The sequence below is a fragment of the Phodopus roborovskii genome, unplaced genomic scaffold (assembly GCF_943737965.1).
Source record: "Phodopus roborovskii unplaced genomic scaffold, PHOROB, whole genome shotgun sequence".
Taxonomy (NCBI): Eukaryota; Metazoa; Chordata; class Mammalia; order Rodentia; family Cricetidae; genus Phodopus; species Phodopus roborovskii.
In genome coordinates, this window is record NW_026126549.1 from 8,330,236 (window position 1) to 8,346,044 (window position 15,809).

Below are 15,809 nucleotides of genomic sequence, written 5' to 3' on the forward strand. Positions count from 1 at the left end.
ACACAGAGAGAGAGAGAGAGAGAGAGAGAGAGAGAGAGAGAGAGACCCTCTCCCAAACCAAAGTATCTTTTCACATTGCTTTGGTAATTTATCTAAATTTAAGAAATTATCACTTATATGATGATTTTTATCACATGCATCAAAAAGGCAACCTTTAATTCTTCTCAAATCCAGTTTTATTAAAGTTGTTTGGCAATTTTGGTGACAGTACAAAGGGGGACACATTAAACACAGTTTCAGGTTTCTGTTTGCAGGAGGTCTGGGTACAGGTACATTTCTAAACTCACTGCTGTTCACTACCATACTGCTATATGCTTCCCTATTCTCCACAGTGTAGAAATCTGTCAAATAGGCTTGAAAAAATAAAATCCAGATTAAAAAAATTCTTGTCAAATATTACGAACATACAAAGTATATTAAAGGTTTCTACATTTAGTCTTCCAGGTATATCAAAACAGACATTTTACTTTTGCTTATTACAGCTTGGACACCAGAGAGTTACCAAAGGCTGAAATGCCCCCACTGATAGCCCCCAGTAGAGTTTCCATGGGTTAGAGGACAGAAGAACTCAGGGCAATGTGATTTGACCATTAAAAATCGCGAGACTTTTTCTTTAGTGGGATTTTCTCCTGCATAGCTCAGGACACCACTTGGCGACACTTGGAGAGCCAAGCACGGGCTTTATTTAACTGTGTTACTGGACAGCAAATGGTGGGTGGCCTCTCTGCCCAAGGTAAACATTCAGAGGACCCGGAAGCAAAACTTCACAGGGCTTGGTATGTCTTAGTTGTTCTCCAGCGATCCTGAAGTTGGCTGTAAGGAAGGAAAAGAGAAAGCCGTGGAAGAATTTTTGCACAAGGCATGAGGGCTTGTGCTAAGTAAGTGGTTCTCAACATGTGGGTTTCGATTCCCCAAAGACCGTCAGGAAACATAGATATTTACATTATAATTCATAACTAGTAAAATTACAGTTATGAAGTAGCAACGAAAACAATTTTATGGTTAGGGATCACTACCACATGAGGAACCATATTAAAGGGTTGCAACATTAGGAAGGCTGAGAACCACTGTTCTAAGTGGTCTTGTTTCTCAAGCGTTATTTGAAAGCCTGTCCAGGACAATGGAGCCTCTGGCTTTCTTTTTGTGGTAAGAATGTCTTTTAAAGTGGAAGACAAAGGCAACATGGGGCAATACATTACTCAAGGATTATGGCAGCTCGTTTCCATGTACTATTTCTTGACAAGTTTCCATGTACTTCATTCATGATTAAATGAAGACCATCCCAATTTATTTTAGCAATGACAGAAAACTGCCTGACCAATATTGGTTGCCTTATGGGGGGGGAATGCTTGTCCTTCAAGGATGTCTTAGCATATAGCATATCTCAATATATTTGTGGTCTAAAGAGCATTACGTCTCAATGAACTAGCTAGCACATGTGATAGTCAAAACACAGCTTCAGAACAGTCTCCTTAAATGCAATTTATTGATGTCCCAGTAAATTAGAGCTGTAAACACTAGGCCATATAGTGGGAAATAGGCCAAATAAAGACTTCAGTCTTATTTCCCAGCTGGAGATAACATTTTCTTTAGGAATGAGCATGCATATCAAAGTTTCAAAGAAACAAATGTTTGCATTTAATTTAATTAAAAAAATAAACTGTCTCCAACATATAAGACATAATAAGGACAGAATGGACTTTGACCCTGAGATCTCATTCAAGAATATCTAAATTTGTGATATTTAAATAATGCATATTATTTTTAAAATAATGTGCATGTATGTGTAGGTATATGCCTGTGAGTATAGGTGTCTAAGTTGGCCAGAGGCATTGGATCTCCCTGGAGCTGGAGTTAAAGGCAATTGTAAGCTGTTGAACATCAGTCCTGGGACCCAAATGCAAGTTGTCTGTAAGAACCATGAGTTCTTGTGCCATCTCTCCAGCACATTAAATAAACTTAGAACAATAAAAGCCTACATGAAACACACTACTGCCAACCTCTAAGTCATGTATTTTTTAAAAAGATTTATTTTATGTGTATGAGTGTTTTGCCTACATGTATGTATATGCACAATGTGCATGCCTGCCCATAGAGGTCATAAGAGGACCCAGTGCAGAGGCAGGCGGATCTCTGTGAGTTCAAGGCCAGCCTGTTCTACAGAGCTAGTTCTAGGACACGCTCCAAAAGCTACACAGAGAAACCCTGTCTTGGAAAAAAAATAACAATAACAACAACAACAAAGAAGACACTGGCATCAGATCCTCTAGAGATGGAGTTAAGAATGATGTGGAACCCATGTGTGTCCTGGGAACTGAACCTGGGTTCTCTGCAAGAGCAACAAGTGCTTTTAAGATCTGCACCATCTCTCCAGCCCCTTCTAAGTCATTTGAACCCAGGAAACTGTACTTACAAATGGAGTCCTGATTCCAAATTTGCTGTGGAATGTCATAGTGACTTTGTTCTTGTGTCCTGTTCTTTGATCAAAGGCATGGCATGTATCGAATGGTGGACTGTACAAGTGAAGGCTCACAGCAGGCTCTGTGTGGCTGACATTCTCTACTCGATGTAATCCAATGGAATCTGAACAGACAAAAGAGGACAGAAAACAATCAAGGAAACAAGATGGCAGCTGAAGGCAAAAAGTTTCCTAATCACCCACAAACTTTCATTGACACTGATGAGTGTGGGGTGAATAGCCATTTGAATTAATTTGCTTGTTGTGGTTAGTAAGGGCCATGCAGGCATCCTTACTGCAAATTGCCTCACATTAAACTGAAAGACTAAAACAAGATACAATATAGCAAAAAAGAAATCATTCATTAGAATGTGAAAGCTTAAAAGGTAGTTTCATTTAAAACAAAACAAAACAAAAACAAAAATCCTAAACTACTCAGGGGAAAACCCAAGAGAGAAACTGTATTTTGAAACCCCCAAAGAGCTCAGGAATTGACAGTACCAGGAACTTTCTGGAAACAAGTGAAGACTGGCCTAAACACACTGACTGCTTGAAAGGTTGTTTAGGAAGTAAGGTCTTAAACCCTTTTACCATTCCCCTCCCCTCCATGCTGTCAACCTCAGTAGAATACAGAGATTTTCTGTTTAGAAAGAGTACCATGGCTGAACTCAAGACTGGTGGGTACCAGGTTATAAGCAAATGAATGAAGCAACAGGTCAGGTGTGAACAGCAAGACTCTGGCTTTTCTCACCAGCCAGCCACACCCAGGACTCCATCTCTGTGGAGCTGGAAAGGAGTCTCACCAGCTTCAGAGAAAAGCCCTCCCCACCCCATCCTGCCACCGGCACCTCCTCCACTAAAGGGCTCTGCCTGACCCTCAGAGGGCAGTCCTGTCAACAAGCCCTGTCCTGTGTTTAGAGCCATCGGGGAACTTTTTTGTCCCTGGATTTTACACATGAGTACACAACTGAATTAGCCTCTAGTGCAGAAGACAGAGGGCAGCCTGAGCAGCCTGGAAAAGCAAGTTGAAACAGGACACTTGAGAAGATCTGGGAAAGTCTGTTTTTAGCATCCTCCCTGGGACGAAATACCCAAAGCTCTCATGCAGCCCATGGTTACCTTGACCTTCTGAATCCACCTTTCCCACCTCCCAAGTTCAGGGCTGCATTACGTGGGGCTAGGGATTGAACCCGGGACTTTGTGCATGCATGCTGGGCAAACACTCTAAGCTGAGCTACACCTGCAGCCTCAAAAAGGTTTCTCAAAACAAAAAGAGAGCTGGATGTGGTGGTGCATGCCTGTAGGAATGCTGGAGAGGCAGAGGCAGGAGGATCGCCGAATAAAACAAAACCCGAACAGCAGGGCTGGCAGAAAAAGTTGAGGAGGATTCAGAGACTCAAAGGACAATGATTAAAATAATAGGAAAGGAAAAAATTATCAAAGGACATGTTCAGGGAGCTTAAGATCCACACAAGAGGCCTTTTGATACACAACTCACAGGAACAGTGTGAGGATATTTCTTGGCTTGATGGGCACAAGTGTTCAAACTGAAAGTAACAAAGCACCTGGCAGAATGATGAGTCCTTAGGTGACTTTATTTGAAACAACATGGGGCAGAATGAAGGCACCACATGAGAAGAGTCCAAACATTTCCAAAAGATCTCTCAGAGAAAGAGTTAAGAGTCACAATGACCATGGACTCTGAATAGGAACAGGAACAGAGTGTACTAAAAGACAAAGATACAGCCTTCTGAGGGACAGTGACTGACAGGTCACAATCCAAATCCAGATCATCAATCCACCAAGTTATAAGATCTGAACACAGGGTTTTGTTTTTCAGATATTAGGTAGTCTCAAAAATTGGGCATTCATGACTGCTTTCATAAAGGGACATGGGAAAGTAGGCTCACACAAACAAGAGTGTGAACCAAGGAGCAACACAACATAAGCTCAGGAAATAAACTCCATCCAACACAGGAAAAAGCAAAGGGAAGGCTTGGGTGACATCAAGGGGACATATAGGTGGCCAGTGATCCCTGGCTTAGAGATAACCAACCTAGCCAGGGACAACTATGTCCAGGAAGATAAAAAACAAAACAAAACTATGTTCATGTTCTCTCTCTGTCTCTCTCCCTCTCATTGTTTTTTTTTTTTTTTTTTTTTTTTTCAAGATAGGATCTCACTATGTAACTCTGGCTGTCTTGGAACTCATTACATAGACCAGGCTGGCCTCTATCTCCTTAGTGTTGGGATTAGAGGTGTGTGCCATCATGCCTGGCCCAATATTCTCTTCAGAATGTCTGTCTCCAACGTGGATACTGGACTCACTATGTAGCCCAGGTTTGCTTCAAACTTCCAAAAAAAAAAAAAAAAAAAATCCTCCTGCCTCAGCCTTTTGAGAGCTGAAGCTACATGACATGCCAACAATTCTCATTAATAAAACCAAAATGATCTAGTACCTGCCTATGCACAATTTCGAATGGGTGTTCGGTGTTAACTGAATGCTCTGCATACAAATAATGTTTTGCTTTTCTTACTGCAGATGCTCACACCAACAGGCTCACAACAGACAATCTTGAAGTCAAAGGCCATGAGATCAAATCACCCATCCTTTAGAAGAGCCCAAGGTCCATTCGTGAGCCTCGATGTTCATAGTCTTGGCATTTTCATCTTTGCCTCTTTCTCTCCTTTGTGTCTGGTACACCCTCTTGTTACAGTCATACTAGACTTTTCTTCCTTCCTTTCTTTCTTTCTTTCTTTCTTTCTTTCTTTCTTTCTTTCTTCCTTCCTTCCTTCCTTCCTTCCTTCCTTCTTTTCTTTCTTTTTTTAAATCAAGGTCCTGTTGACCTTTGCCCAGTTGAAACAGGCTGCTGAGTCTGTTCCGGCTTCCGTCTTACCTCCATCTTATATTGTATGTGGATACTAAATGGGTAAAGACATTCCCAATTACAGCTCTGTTGATGGGCAAAGGCTCATCTTTCTATTGCCCCTGGAGGCTGGTGTCTTGATCTTTATAGTCTCCTGATATCTCCTGTCCAACCCTTTCTGCCTTTCCATTTGCCCCCATTCCTCAAGTTTCCATGCAAGGACCCTTCTCTGGACGGGTCTACCCCTAATCTGTAAAAATCAGAGGTTGGAAAGCTTTTAATATATTTCAGCAATTAGTCTATACATTTTTTTTTTCAGTTTAGCTCACCCCACTGATTGGCAAAAATTAACATCAAAGACCAGAATTTAACACTTCTATGGAAAAAGAGTCAGGACTCTCTCATTGGGGTTGGTGATCACTGCTGTTCTTTCAGTATTCATCAAGTCCTTACCGAAACCTTTTCTACCGAGTCTGCATCCTTCACGGCCGGATTGGCTACTCCAGGCTTCTGCACTGGAGACCCCTGACAAAGCTCTTTTCCAGATGGAATGGACAGTCTCCAAGACTGATTCCAGCTGAAAGTAATTACCCTAAGAGGCTTTTAGCTTTCCTGCGCTGTGGTATCAGTAACAAGTCTGTTGTTATAAAGCTGGTGCGCCTTCTATATTAGCAACTCTCAAACGTCTGAGAAAACAAATTAAAATATCTGCAGAGGAGACCCACAAACTAGTGGAATGGGAATACAAGAGAAAACATTTCACATACAATCTGATCTTCATAAGTGATTTGCATTCCTAAACTAATAATCTAATAAATTTAATCCAAGTAGCAAGGCCAATCCTAGACTCTAAGATATATGAAGGAAATACTGCATTTGCCAGGGAAAAATTGTAATATTTTATTTTATATAAGCAGGACAGCATCCTGATTAAAAGCATATGTTTGGACTCAAACTCGTGGATTCAAATGCCAGCTAAATATTTAAAAACCGAGGGACTCCAGACACATTATTTAATCTTCATATGTACTGGCAATCTCATGTATAAATGAGAATAAAAATTATGAATCTCATATATTTTAATGACCTTCTGGAAAGTTGTGATCCCTTTTAGAAATTGAAGTAAATTCACTGCCTCTCCTGGGGAGCATTTGGCTATTCTAGAAGACATGAGGGAAAGAACAAATTCTTGGTAAGATATCTGTAAGTCATTGCCCAACAATATACATTGCAAAATTTCCCTTGAGAAAAGTCTTTTAGGTATGTTGTATGCAATTTAGAAAAATAGGCACTGGCTAATGTTCTTAATCACTTCCAGAACATGTTCTTGCATTTTCTATTACAAACACACTATACATTTCCCAAGTAGACACACCTCTTCTGTGTGAATTCATATTCCACCCACTCTGTTCTAAGTTTTGACAGTAAACAACTTTCCAATGAATGACAATCTTCATGCACATGTTTTGAATGAATGGATCTAATCCTGCTTTAAAGTCATAGAAACCCATTGTGTTTAGGCCATATTGCAACTATTTTCCATCAACAACATAGAAAAGAGTTCAGCTTTCCCTCCGTGCTCATAGACAAAGAATAGGTTGTTACCATTAATGTAGGCACACTGGTTTTCCCTCAAGGTCCTTTCTGACTTCTTGATCATCTCATTTGATTTTTTGTCAGGCCAGGCAAACAATGTCTCCTTTAGGTTTCCTTGCAGCATCTTCAAAAAGCAGTGGGAATCCGTGTGATCGTGAATACTGCTATAGGTGCACAAAAGGACAAACAACTCAGGACTTGGTCTAGTACCCCACTGATTGAGTGGAAACAGATACACTGTTAAGAAGCTCACAGGACCCAGTTCCTTCAGTTGCTGTATTTTACAGCTATCAATCTACAATTCAGCATCATTGCTTTGGGCACAGTAACAACACATGATCAGCATCAAGGCATGTAATTTACAGTTTAGATATAAGCTCCCACTGAAGAGTGCCTTACAGCTTTTAAAATGTTAAAACTATTATCTAGTAACAAAACACAAACCCAGAAACCTTTCCTTTTATGTTTTTCTCCCATACAGTGTTCTGGTTTTTTTTTTTTTTCTTTTGCTTATAGTTGTCTTTGAGACAGGCCTCATTATGCAGTTGGGACTGGGTTAGAATTCATGATCTTCCTGCTTCGGAAGGGAGGATCACAGGTTTGCTGGGATTACAGGTGTGACACAATGTCTGGAAAATGCAGCATTTAATAATTCACTTCAACTGTGTTAAAAATGATAAGGAATGAATATTAGAAGTGGAAGAGTGCTTGCATAGTATGTGAGGTCCTGGATTTTATCTCTGGCATCACACGCATGCACGCGCGCGCACACACACACACACACACACACAGGAACACAGGAGGAGGGGTTCATTAAAGAAATGTTAAAAGAATGAAGATACTCATCTATAATAATTGCACCACACTGGAATCACTTAATTCAGATGGTAACAAAGCTGACCAATATACAAACTAAAGAAAACAAATTTTAAAGTATTGGTGTTAGTTTAAATTGCCTTCCTGGGGCATCCCCAATTGTTGTGGAAAATTATTTTAAGGTGTGTTACAATGTTTGTGCTGTAAACATTTGTTTAATGATGCAAAAAGTAAAATAAATAATTGCCTTCCTGGTAAAGAAGTTGAACAATTAACTAGAGGTAGACAGAATTTTTCTGATTTTGTGACATGTTTTTCTAGCTCCAAATCTTACCAGTTTGGTCTTTGGTCCCACAGTTGTTGACACATCTCACATACCACAAAGGTCAAAGGTCAGGGTTAAGCACAGTTCCAAAAACGGTTTAACTCCATAAGAGACAGAGACTTTGAATTAAGGTGACTCTTTGCCTCCCCTGAATTACTACTCGTTTGGGGTGGAGGCCTTGTTTTTATTTTCATTATTTTACATCTTCTTATTTAGTGTGTATGTGTGTGTGTGTGTGTGTGTGTGTGTGTGTGTACACAACTTGTATGAGTTGGTTTTTCTCTGTGGATTCCAGTAATTGGAGAGAATCATTGAGCTTGGTGGCAATCACATTTACCCACTGAGCCATCTTGCTGGCTGTGGCGGGGAGTGATGGGGATGATTTATTTTAATGTATACAGTGCACCCCTGACTCCCATCCCCGGTGATAATTCCATGAGGAGATTAGTGGACAACGTAAATAAATAATTCTAAAATGTGAATTGCTAGTCTTCATGAAGTCGGTGACTAGCCTGGCACTACTTTCTGTTCACATGCTGGGCCAGACACTGTAAGACATATGTTGAATGGGGCTGGGATGTAGTTCAATGTTAGAGGGTAGAGTGTTTGCAGTGTGTATGAGATTTGATTCCTAGCTTTGCAAAGCATAGATTATTTTTCAAATATGTATTTTGAGATAGAGTCTCACTATATAGCCCTGGCTGTCCTAGAATTCACGGTGTATACCATAACTTAATACTAAATGAATCTTGAGATTACTAAATGCCTCTTTAAAAACACATTATAAAAGCAGTTAACAGTCTAAGAAGCTGGCAGAAATGTGCAAAATAGAAAACATTGTGTATCTAATCTCAACTTCATCAATGAAGTACCACAAACACATATTCACAATAGTGTAGGCCACACCCCAAAATGTTACTTCAGAGTACTGACACATGGCTTTTTGTAACTATCTGGAACTCACAGAAAGCCATCTGCTTCGGGCTCTTATGGGGTGATTAAAGGTGTGTGCCACCATGCCCAGGCAAGCCATAGATTTATCAAAGAAGAGCAAGAAGGAACCTCGGAGGGTGGGAGGAGTCCCGAGGGAGGAGCACTCAAAGGAATACTGCAGTGAGTGAGTTGCTGTATTACCTGCCGTGTCCTTCACCCCAGCATAGAATCATCAGATTAAACTTTCCATTTCCTTGATCCACAAGATTTCGAGTATACCTAAAAAGACAGATATATGCCAGTCTGAATCTGACTGCTGAGAAGAGAACTAGAAAAAGTAAGCATAACGAACGAAGTGTAAGTTACTCTTACTATTATTATCATTTTAAACAAGGGTCTCACTTAGCCCAGGCTGCACTCTACCTCCCAAGTGCTAGGAATCCCAGCCTTACTTTTTTTTTTTTCTGTTTAATAATCTGTCATTCAAATGTAAAGGCTCAGTAGGAGCCATTTGTAGGGCTTAGGGTTTGTTCTTTTAAAAACAAAACAAGAATAAGGGATATGTAAAATCAAAGCAAAATAAAAACAGTAACAAGGAAACCCAAAACTAAACCAAACAAATTTTCAGTTTTTCAAAAACTGTCAAGGAGAGGATAGAGCATGGAACCATACAGGCTCATTTTAGCAAACCCTCTTTCTCTCAGTACCAATTGGTCACACCCATTTAATGTTAATGTGTATTCCTGAATTAAATCTATAGTTCAGTTTTGTTCACACAGACATCTAAAAATAATAAGCACAACTTGCTTCCTTTAGCCTCAACAAAGTGTGGTCCACTTCAATGTGCATTTTTTGCTTTTGTTTAAAACAAAGGAGGCATTATTTAAAGAAAGCAGTACTTAGCCTCCAGACACATTTCCCAGAAGTGGCAGATGCCACTCAAAGGTCTAGCTGTTGGCAGGCTTTCACTGTGGACCATCTAACCTACTGTGCATAGGAGTCCTCAAATTCTACCTCAATAAAACTTGAACATGGGTTTTGAAATCAGAACCCAGAACAAATGAAAACTGTTTTCTCATAGCTGACCTTTGTCTTTTCTGATATATATATATATATATTTCTTTCTTTCTTTCTTTCTTTTTTTTTTTTTTTTTTTTTTTTTTGTTCAGGAAGAGTGAAAAGACCTTTCTGTATTTTGATTTGCTGACTTTCCTGCGGTAGCTGTTCAGTTTTGACTACCGGTATGAACAGATAACAGGGGAAAAATAATCCAAATTTTATGTTTCTCCATTCTTATCAGTCTCAAACTAATAAAAAGTAGCTTTCTGAAGGCATTCAGAAAGTTCATTACAACTCCAGAAAAGAATGTTGCTATTGTTTTGGGCTTTTCCCCCTTATAGTAGGCTTTGAGGACCAAAGTTTCATTAAAGGACTGTTCTAGAATTCTGCCCAGTTTTACTAGTAAAGCCCTGATACAATCACATTCAAAAGCACTCATAAGGAAAAGTTATGCACAAATAAGCTGAGGGTTCAAATAAATTCCAGAACAAAGGCTACATTAGGTCAGAATAGTACTGCCTATTATAATTGGCAAGAAAAAAAAAAATCCAAACCAAAACAACTCTCCTAAGGACACTCTTACTCTTAAGTTGTAATTTGGTCCAAACGATCCTGTTGCCAGTCTAGCCAGCAGCGTCTGAGGGTTGTGACATTCGTTGTTAATTTCTGACTGCCGTCTCTACCAGTAAGGAAGGCTTGTGTACATTCGTCTTGGTATTGTTTGTCCACTGTCATCTGTTAACTCATGCTCACCATGCAGCTTCGCTCTTGTCCTGTCCTTCATAACATGCCTCAGGCTCAGGGCCAGTGTTTGCAGGACATGGGTCTCTGGAGAGTTACTAAGTACTACTATTTTCTTTTTAGTTGTTAGTCTCCCTTATACTTGAGTTCCTTATGACCTAGGAAGGGGCTGTACATACAGTCTCTGAATCACAGTAAACAGGGTTCCTGTATTAACACCCCACTTCTTCAGAGAACTCACTGTCTGGATAATGGAACACACAGTCTTGTTCCAACCCTCAGATCACACACAGGTTGGAACCCTTCTGGGTACCAAGAACAATACTATAGAATTCATGTCTATCTTCCTCTCTTATTCTCCCTATAGTCCACCCTTATCCCAGCCATCACCTTTATCTTAACGTGCTGAGCCTTGGATGAGGGGAGAAGTCCCTGGCAATGCCATTGTCTAGAGAGCAGAGCTATTGCAACACACCTGGTTAATTTCACTTGGACAATGCTATATCTCCAGATGTGCTATTGTAACAGAAAAATTTGTCACAGGTCTAGAGCAAGTTGCATGGTGGTTTACAGCCCAGCTTCTTAAATTGGGCATTACACAGAGGAATGTGGGGCCATAGAAAATTGGAACAGTATACAATTTTTGATTGCACAGCCCCCAAAATTAATTCCAAATAAATTGTAATGTGTAATAAATTGGTAACCAGCAGCACTCACCTGTGTCATCACATGACTGTAACAATTAGTCTTTAAAATGTATTACTATTGTGTGTATCGTGTGTGGGCATGTGTGTGTGTGTGCCATCGTGCTGGTGTGAAGGTGAGGGGGCATCTTTATGGAAATTTTATGGATCCTAGGTTGTGAACTCACAGTGCAGCTGAGGTTTGCCTACCTCCACCTCCCACAGGTAAGCATCATGTCCAGCCTCACTTTTCTTCATGTTTAATAATCTTTCATTCAAATGTAAAATCAAAATAACAAATATTCAACCAAGATTTCTTTATGTAAAAATAAACAAGTAATCCACCTCATTAGTATCCATAGTTGCTTTAATCTTTAATAAATGGTAACATTATATGTATTTCAATTTTTAAAAAAATATGGTTGATTTCCACTGGAGGTGGCCTTCTTCATTGTAGGCTCCTAAAGAGACCTTGTGTAGAGTACCCAACTCCTTTCCTGCTGGTCTTTGCTTGTCAAATAGAGATAAATACAGCTTTGTCTCCCACTGTGTGAAGTGACTGGAGGAGCACTTGGCCCACAAACTGGCAATTATCTGCTAGCATTTAAGTAGACATATCAGTGTTCCCTTGCAGGACCCAGCTCAGAACTGAGTGACCAGATTCAAAGGAGATTGCCTAACACCAGTTCCCAAACACAAAATGCCATCCTACTTGTCCTTACTTTTTACTACTTCAGGTTCCAAAGTACAGTTGAAAGGGTCCTTGCTGACAGAACTTTATTATACATGTTACATGTTAAGGAGAGACAACTTCTGAGGTAAAGTCCCCTTCTCTGCCATCCTTTCCTCTCACTAGTCAGTCTATCAAGCACAAACACCCAAGAAGTTTGCTCTTCCTTCTACACAGAAGCCTCAAGAGTTTACTCTGGCCCCTGAGGGCTGAGGATCGCTCAGACTTAATCCCTAAATCAAAGCTTCCAAAGGTCCCAGCCTACCAGACACCTCACTTAAGTGGATCCGGAAAGTAGCGGGTCTTTATTTAGTTTTCCCTTCTAGACTCTGGGAAACAAGGTCCAGAGAAGACCAAAGGCTTGGGGGACTGCAAAAGCACCGCTGTGCCCAATTTACAAAAGCTGACAGTGGGTGATCCAACCCTCAGTGGGGGTGAGTGGTTTGGAAGAACTGTATGGTAACAGTTCGAAAAATCAGCGTGCTGTTTTACAGGAAAGTGTTCCAGGCTTGGGGACTGAGGGCTGACTTGGGATTGTGTCTCCCACCACCACCCCTTTCTTGATGGCTGGCAGGGTGATCTGGAGCGCCCTCCGACCGTCTGTAGTCAGTCCCAGGCGGCCACCCGGTGGGAGCTTCAGTATGCCAGGCGGTGGAGGGGTCCCGAAGTGCTGTGCCAGAGACGGCTGCAGAGGTGGGGTGGGGTGTCGCTGTGTTGGAGGCTGGGGTGGGGGTGGCGGGGTTTTGCGGGAGACGAGAGTAGAAAACCTGAGAGTAGTGCGGGCGGGCGGCCTCCCTTCCTACTGGGAGGACCTAGCTTTGCAGAAGCCCAGGCATGCTCACCTGTACTGGTCGAATTTGGCGTACAAAGCCCACTCGGCGGGATTGCTCTCGTAGGCTTCCAGAACAGCCTGCACCTCCTCCACATTGACCTCGTCGCCCGCGAAGAGCTCATGCAGGATGCGGATGAGGTCGGCCAGGGTCCTCGGCTTCAACAGCTCGGTCCGTTCCATCCCCACAGGGTTGCGGTGCGCCCCTCCAGGCCGGCTGCGAGGACCCCGGCTGCAGCTGGACACCCGACACGCCCAGGACCCGGACGCCCGGACCCACAGCACTACAGGCTTTCTCAAAGGTTTTGAGACTCAGGTCTGGGAGTCACCGGAGACCAGCCTAGTGCACCGCACCAGTCAATACCAAAGCTGCGGAATCCGCCCTCCCGGGCCCTTTTTAAGCTCTTGGAGTCATCCAGAACGTACCAACCGCCGTCAGGGGGTGGAGTGAGGCGGAGAGCCCGAGAAAGGGGCCAGAGATGGAGCGCGCCAGAGGGAAGGCCCTGGCACAAGACCTGGTTGCCTGTGTGCGCCAGCCCTTTGAGAATGCCCTTGCTCTACAGCAGTGGTAAGCTTTGGGCAATTTCTCCCCCGCTTTTAGCAGCGGATTTTGGCAGCCCATCCCATCCCTTTTCCTACACACCACCTGGACATGGTTTACAATGCATTTCTGTGCGTTTTAGGTGGAGGGGGTGGGGTGGGGGGGTAGTGAGGAAAGGGAACCCATCTTCCAAATGCAGCTAAGGTGCTTGGAAAGATAAATGAGGGGGACCCATGTGAATCCTAATAGTTCACATACATGTCCCAAGCAAGGTGATAATTAACCTTTGCTTTAGCATCATACCATAGTGCTGGCTGGCTGTAGACCAGGCTGGCCTTGAACTCAAATATCTGCCTGCCCGCCTCCAGAGTGCTAGGGTTTTCCCTCTTCTTTTAAAATCTAAATACATAGCATTATGGGTAAATTACCACAGATAATTCTTGAGTTTTTAGTAAGACCAGGTGTTTGGATCTTGAATAGTGCCTGGAGAAAGATGATAAGAGATGGTGAGAATAGGCCTTTTTGCTGGGGCTGGACTTTGTGTGTGTTGTGGTGTTTGTCACTGTGCAGTCATTTAAAAGGTTGTAATGGGTTAACTAGAATCCTTTGATTCTAGGCACAAACATAGACGAGTTCTACCTCCTAGGGCCTAGAATACTTTGGGAACAGCAGGGGTCACACACATGAAAAAGGAACAGGCATGCCCTCAGAGACACACCTAAAAAATATACATTCCTTCTTTCCATTATAATGATTGGGATTATTAAGGTATAGACTTCTGCATCCCCACCCCTAATACTGTACACACGTTTACATGGGCTGCATCGTTTTGTTTTGGAATACTCCTGTTTAATGTTATCACATCACATATATGCCACTAAGGAAAACCATGGCTTTGGGAGACAGGCTAGGTACTATGGCTCCCATCTATAATCCTAGCATTTGGTGGGCTAAGGCCCAACTACTATTTGTGGACAGCCCAAACAAACAAGCAAAACAAGTAAGGAAAAGCTGAAAAAAAGCAAACAAAACACACACCAAACAGCTCTGTGGGGTTTTCTGGAAGGTGGTTACTAAGGCATCTGGAATCAAGTTAACCTGTAGTTTCATAGCTTACTTAAAACTTATTCTTGCTAGTAGGTCTTTAAGCTTTCCATTTTACTTAATATATAAGTCCACATTGATCTCTGCTTTTTACTCTCCATTTTCTTAGTTTCCTCTCATTTTCAAAGGTCTTTCCAAATGGTCACACATTCTCCTTTAAGTCCATTCATGACTTTATTGCACATTTACACGCTCCCGAATCCCCGATTTTATATGACCAGCACATCCTCTTAAAACCCACTGGCACCTCAAATGCAGTGTTTCACAAGATCCTCTGGAACATACTAGGTTCAAAGCCTGGAGGTTATTTCTGCATGGAGACAGGTGGGCTCAAACAAACCACTCAGCAGTGCCTACTACTTCCGTGAGTCATTCTTCAGCACCCTTTCTTTTTATGACAGTAGGTCTCACTATGTAGAGGAGGCCAGCCTTTAACTCCTAAATATCCATCTCCACCTTCCAAATGCTAGGATTAAATGTGTGTGTCCCCACACCAGGATTCAGAGCCCCTTACAAACCAATCCCAGTAGGAATAAGGATTAGGGGGAAAATCTTTCACTTATTTTTGTTACAAGAATCTTGCATGGGTGGCGAGATGGCTTAGCTAATACAGGTGCTCAAGTCAAGCCTGGAGACCTGAATTCGATCCTTGGAACCCAGAAAGACAGAATTAAGTGACTGTCCCCTCAGAGTTCTGACTTTCACATATGTGCTCTGGCAATCATAATAGAAGTTTAAACAAAACTCCAAATGTATCCTTTAGCTAAAGTGTATTAGTCATTTTCTTATTCTTACCATGTCTTCTTTGACTATTCTTTCTGCCTAAATCCTAGACCAGCAGTTCTCAACCTATGGGTCATAACACATATCAGATATTTACCCAATCTATAACTAGTAAAATTTCAGTTATGAAGTAGCAACAAAATTATTTTATGGTTGGGGGGGGTCACCAAATATAATCAACCATATTAAAGGGTTGCAGCACTAGGAAGGTTGAAAGCCACTGATAGATGACTTTGGCACTTCACTTTTGTTCTCTAAGTGAACTCTTTCGATTCTGAACTGGAGCAGTAAGCATCGCCTTCGTCATAGAGTTGGCACTTCTCAGCAGCTACTGTAGTTACAAG

General features: G+C 41.7%; 1 protein-coding gene across 1 annotated transcript; it reads right to left on the reverse strand.

The window, feature by feature from the left end:
- Positions 1-160: 160 nt before the first annotated feature.
- On the reverse strand, positions 161-13,383 carry Cdo1 (cysteine dioxygenase type 1). The gene is made up of 5 exons (XM_051200835.1): positions 13,051-13,383; positions 9,197-9,274; positions 6,931-7,085; positions 2,414-2,583; positions 161-813 (listed from the first exon to the last, which is right to left on the reverse strand). Exons 1-5 carry the CDS (start codon positions 13,218-13,220, stop codon positions 784-786), a joined length of 603 nt encoding a protein of 200 aa, XP_051056792.1. The 5' UTR covers positions 13,221-13,383; the 3' UTR covers positions 161-783.
- Positions 13,384-15,809: the final 2,426 nt, after the last annotated feature.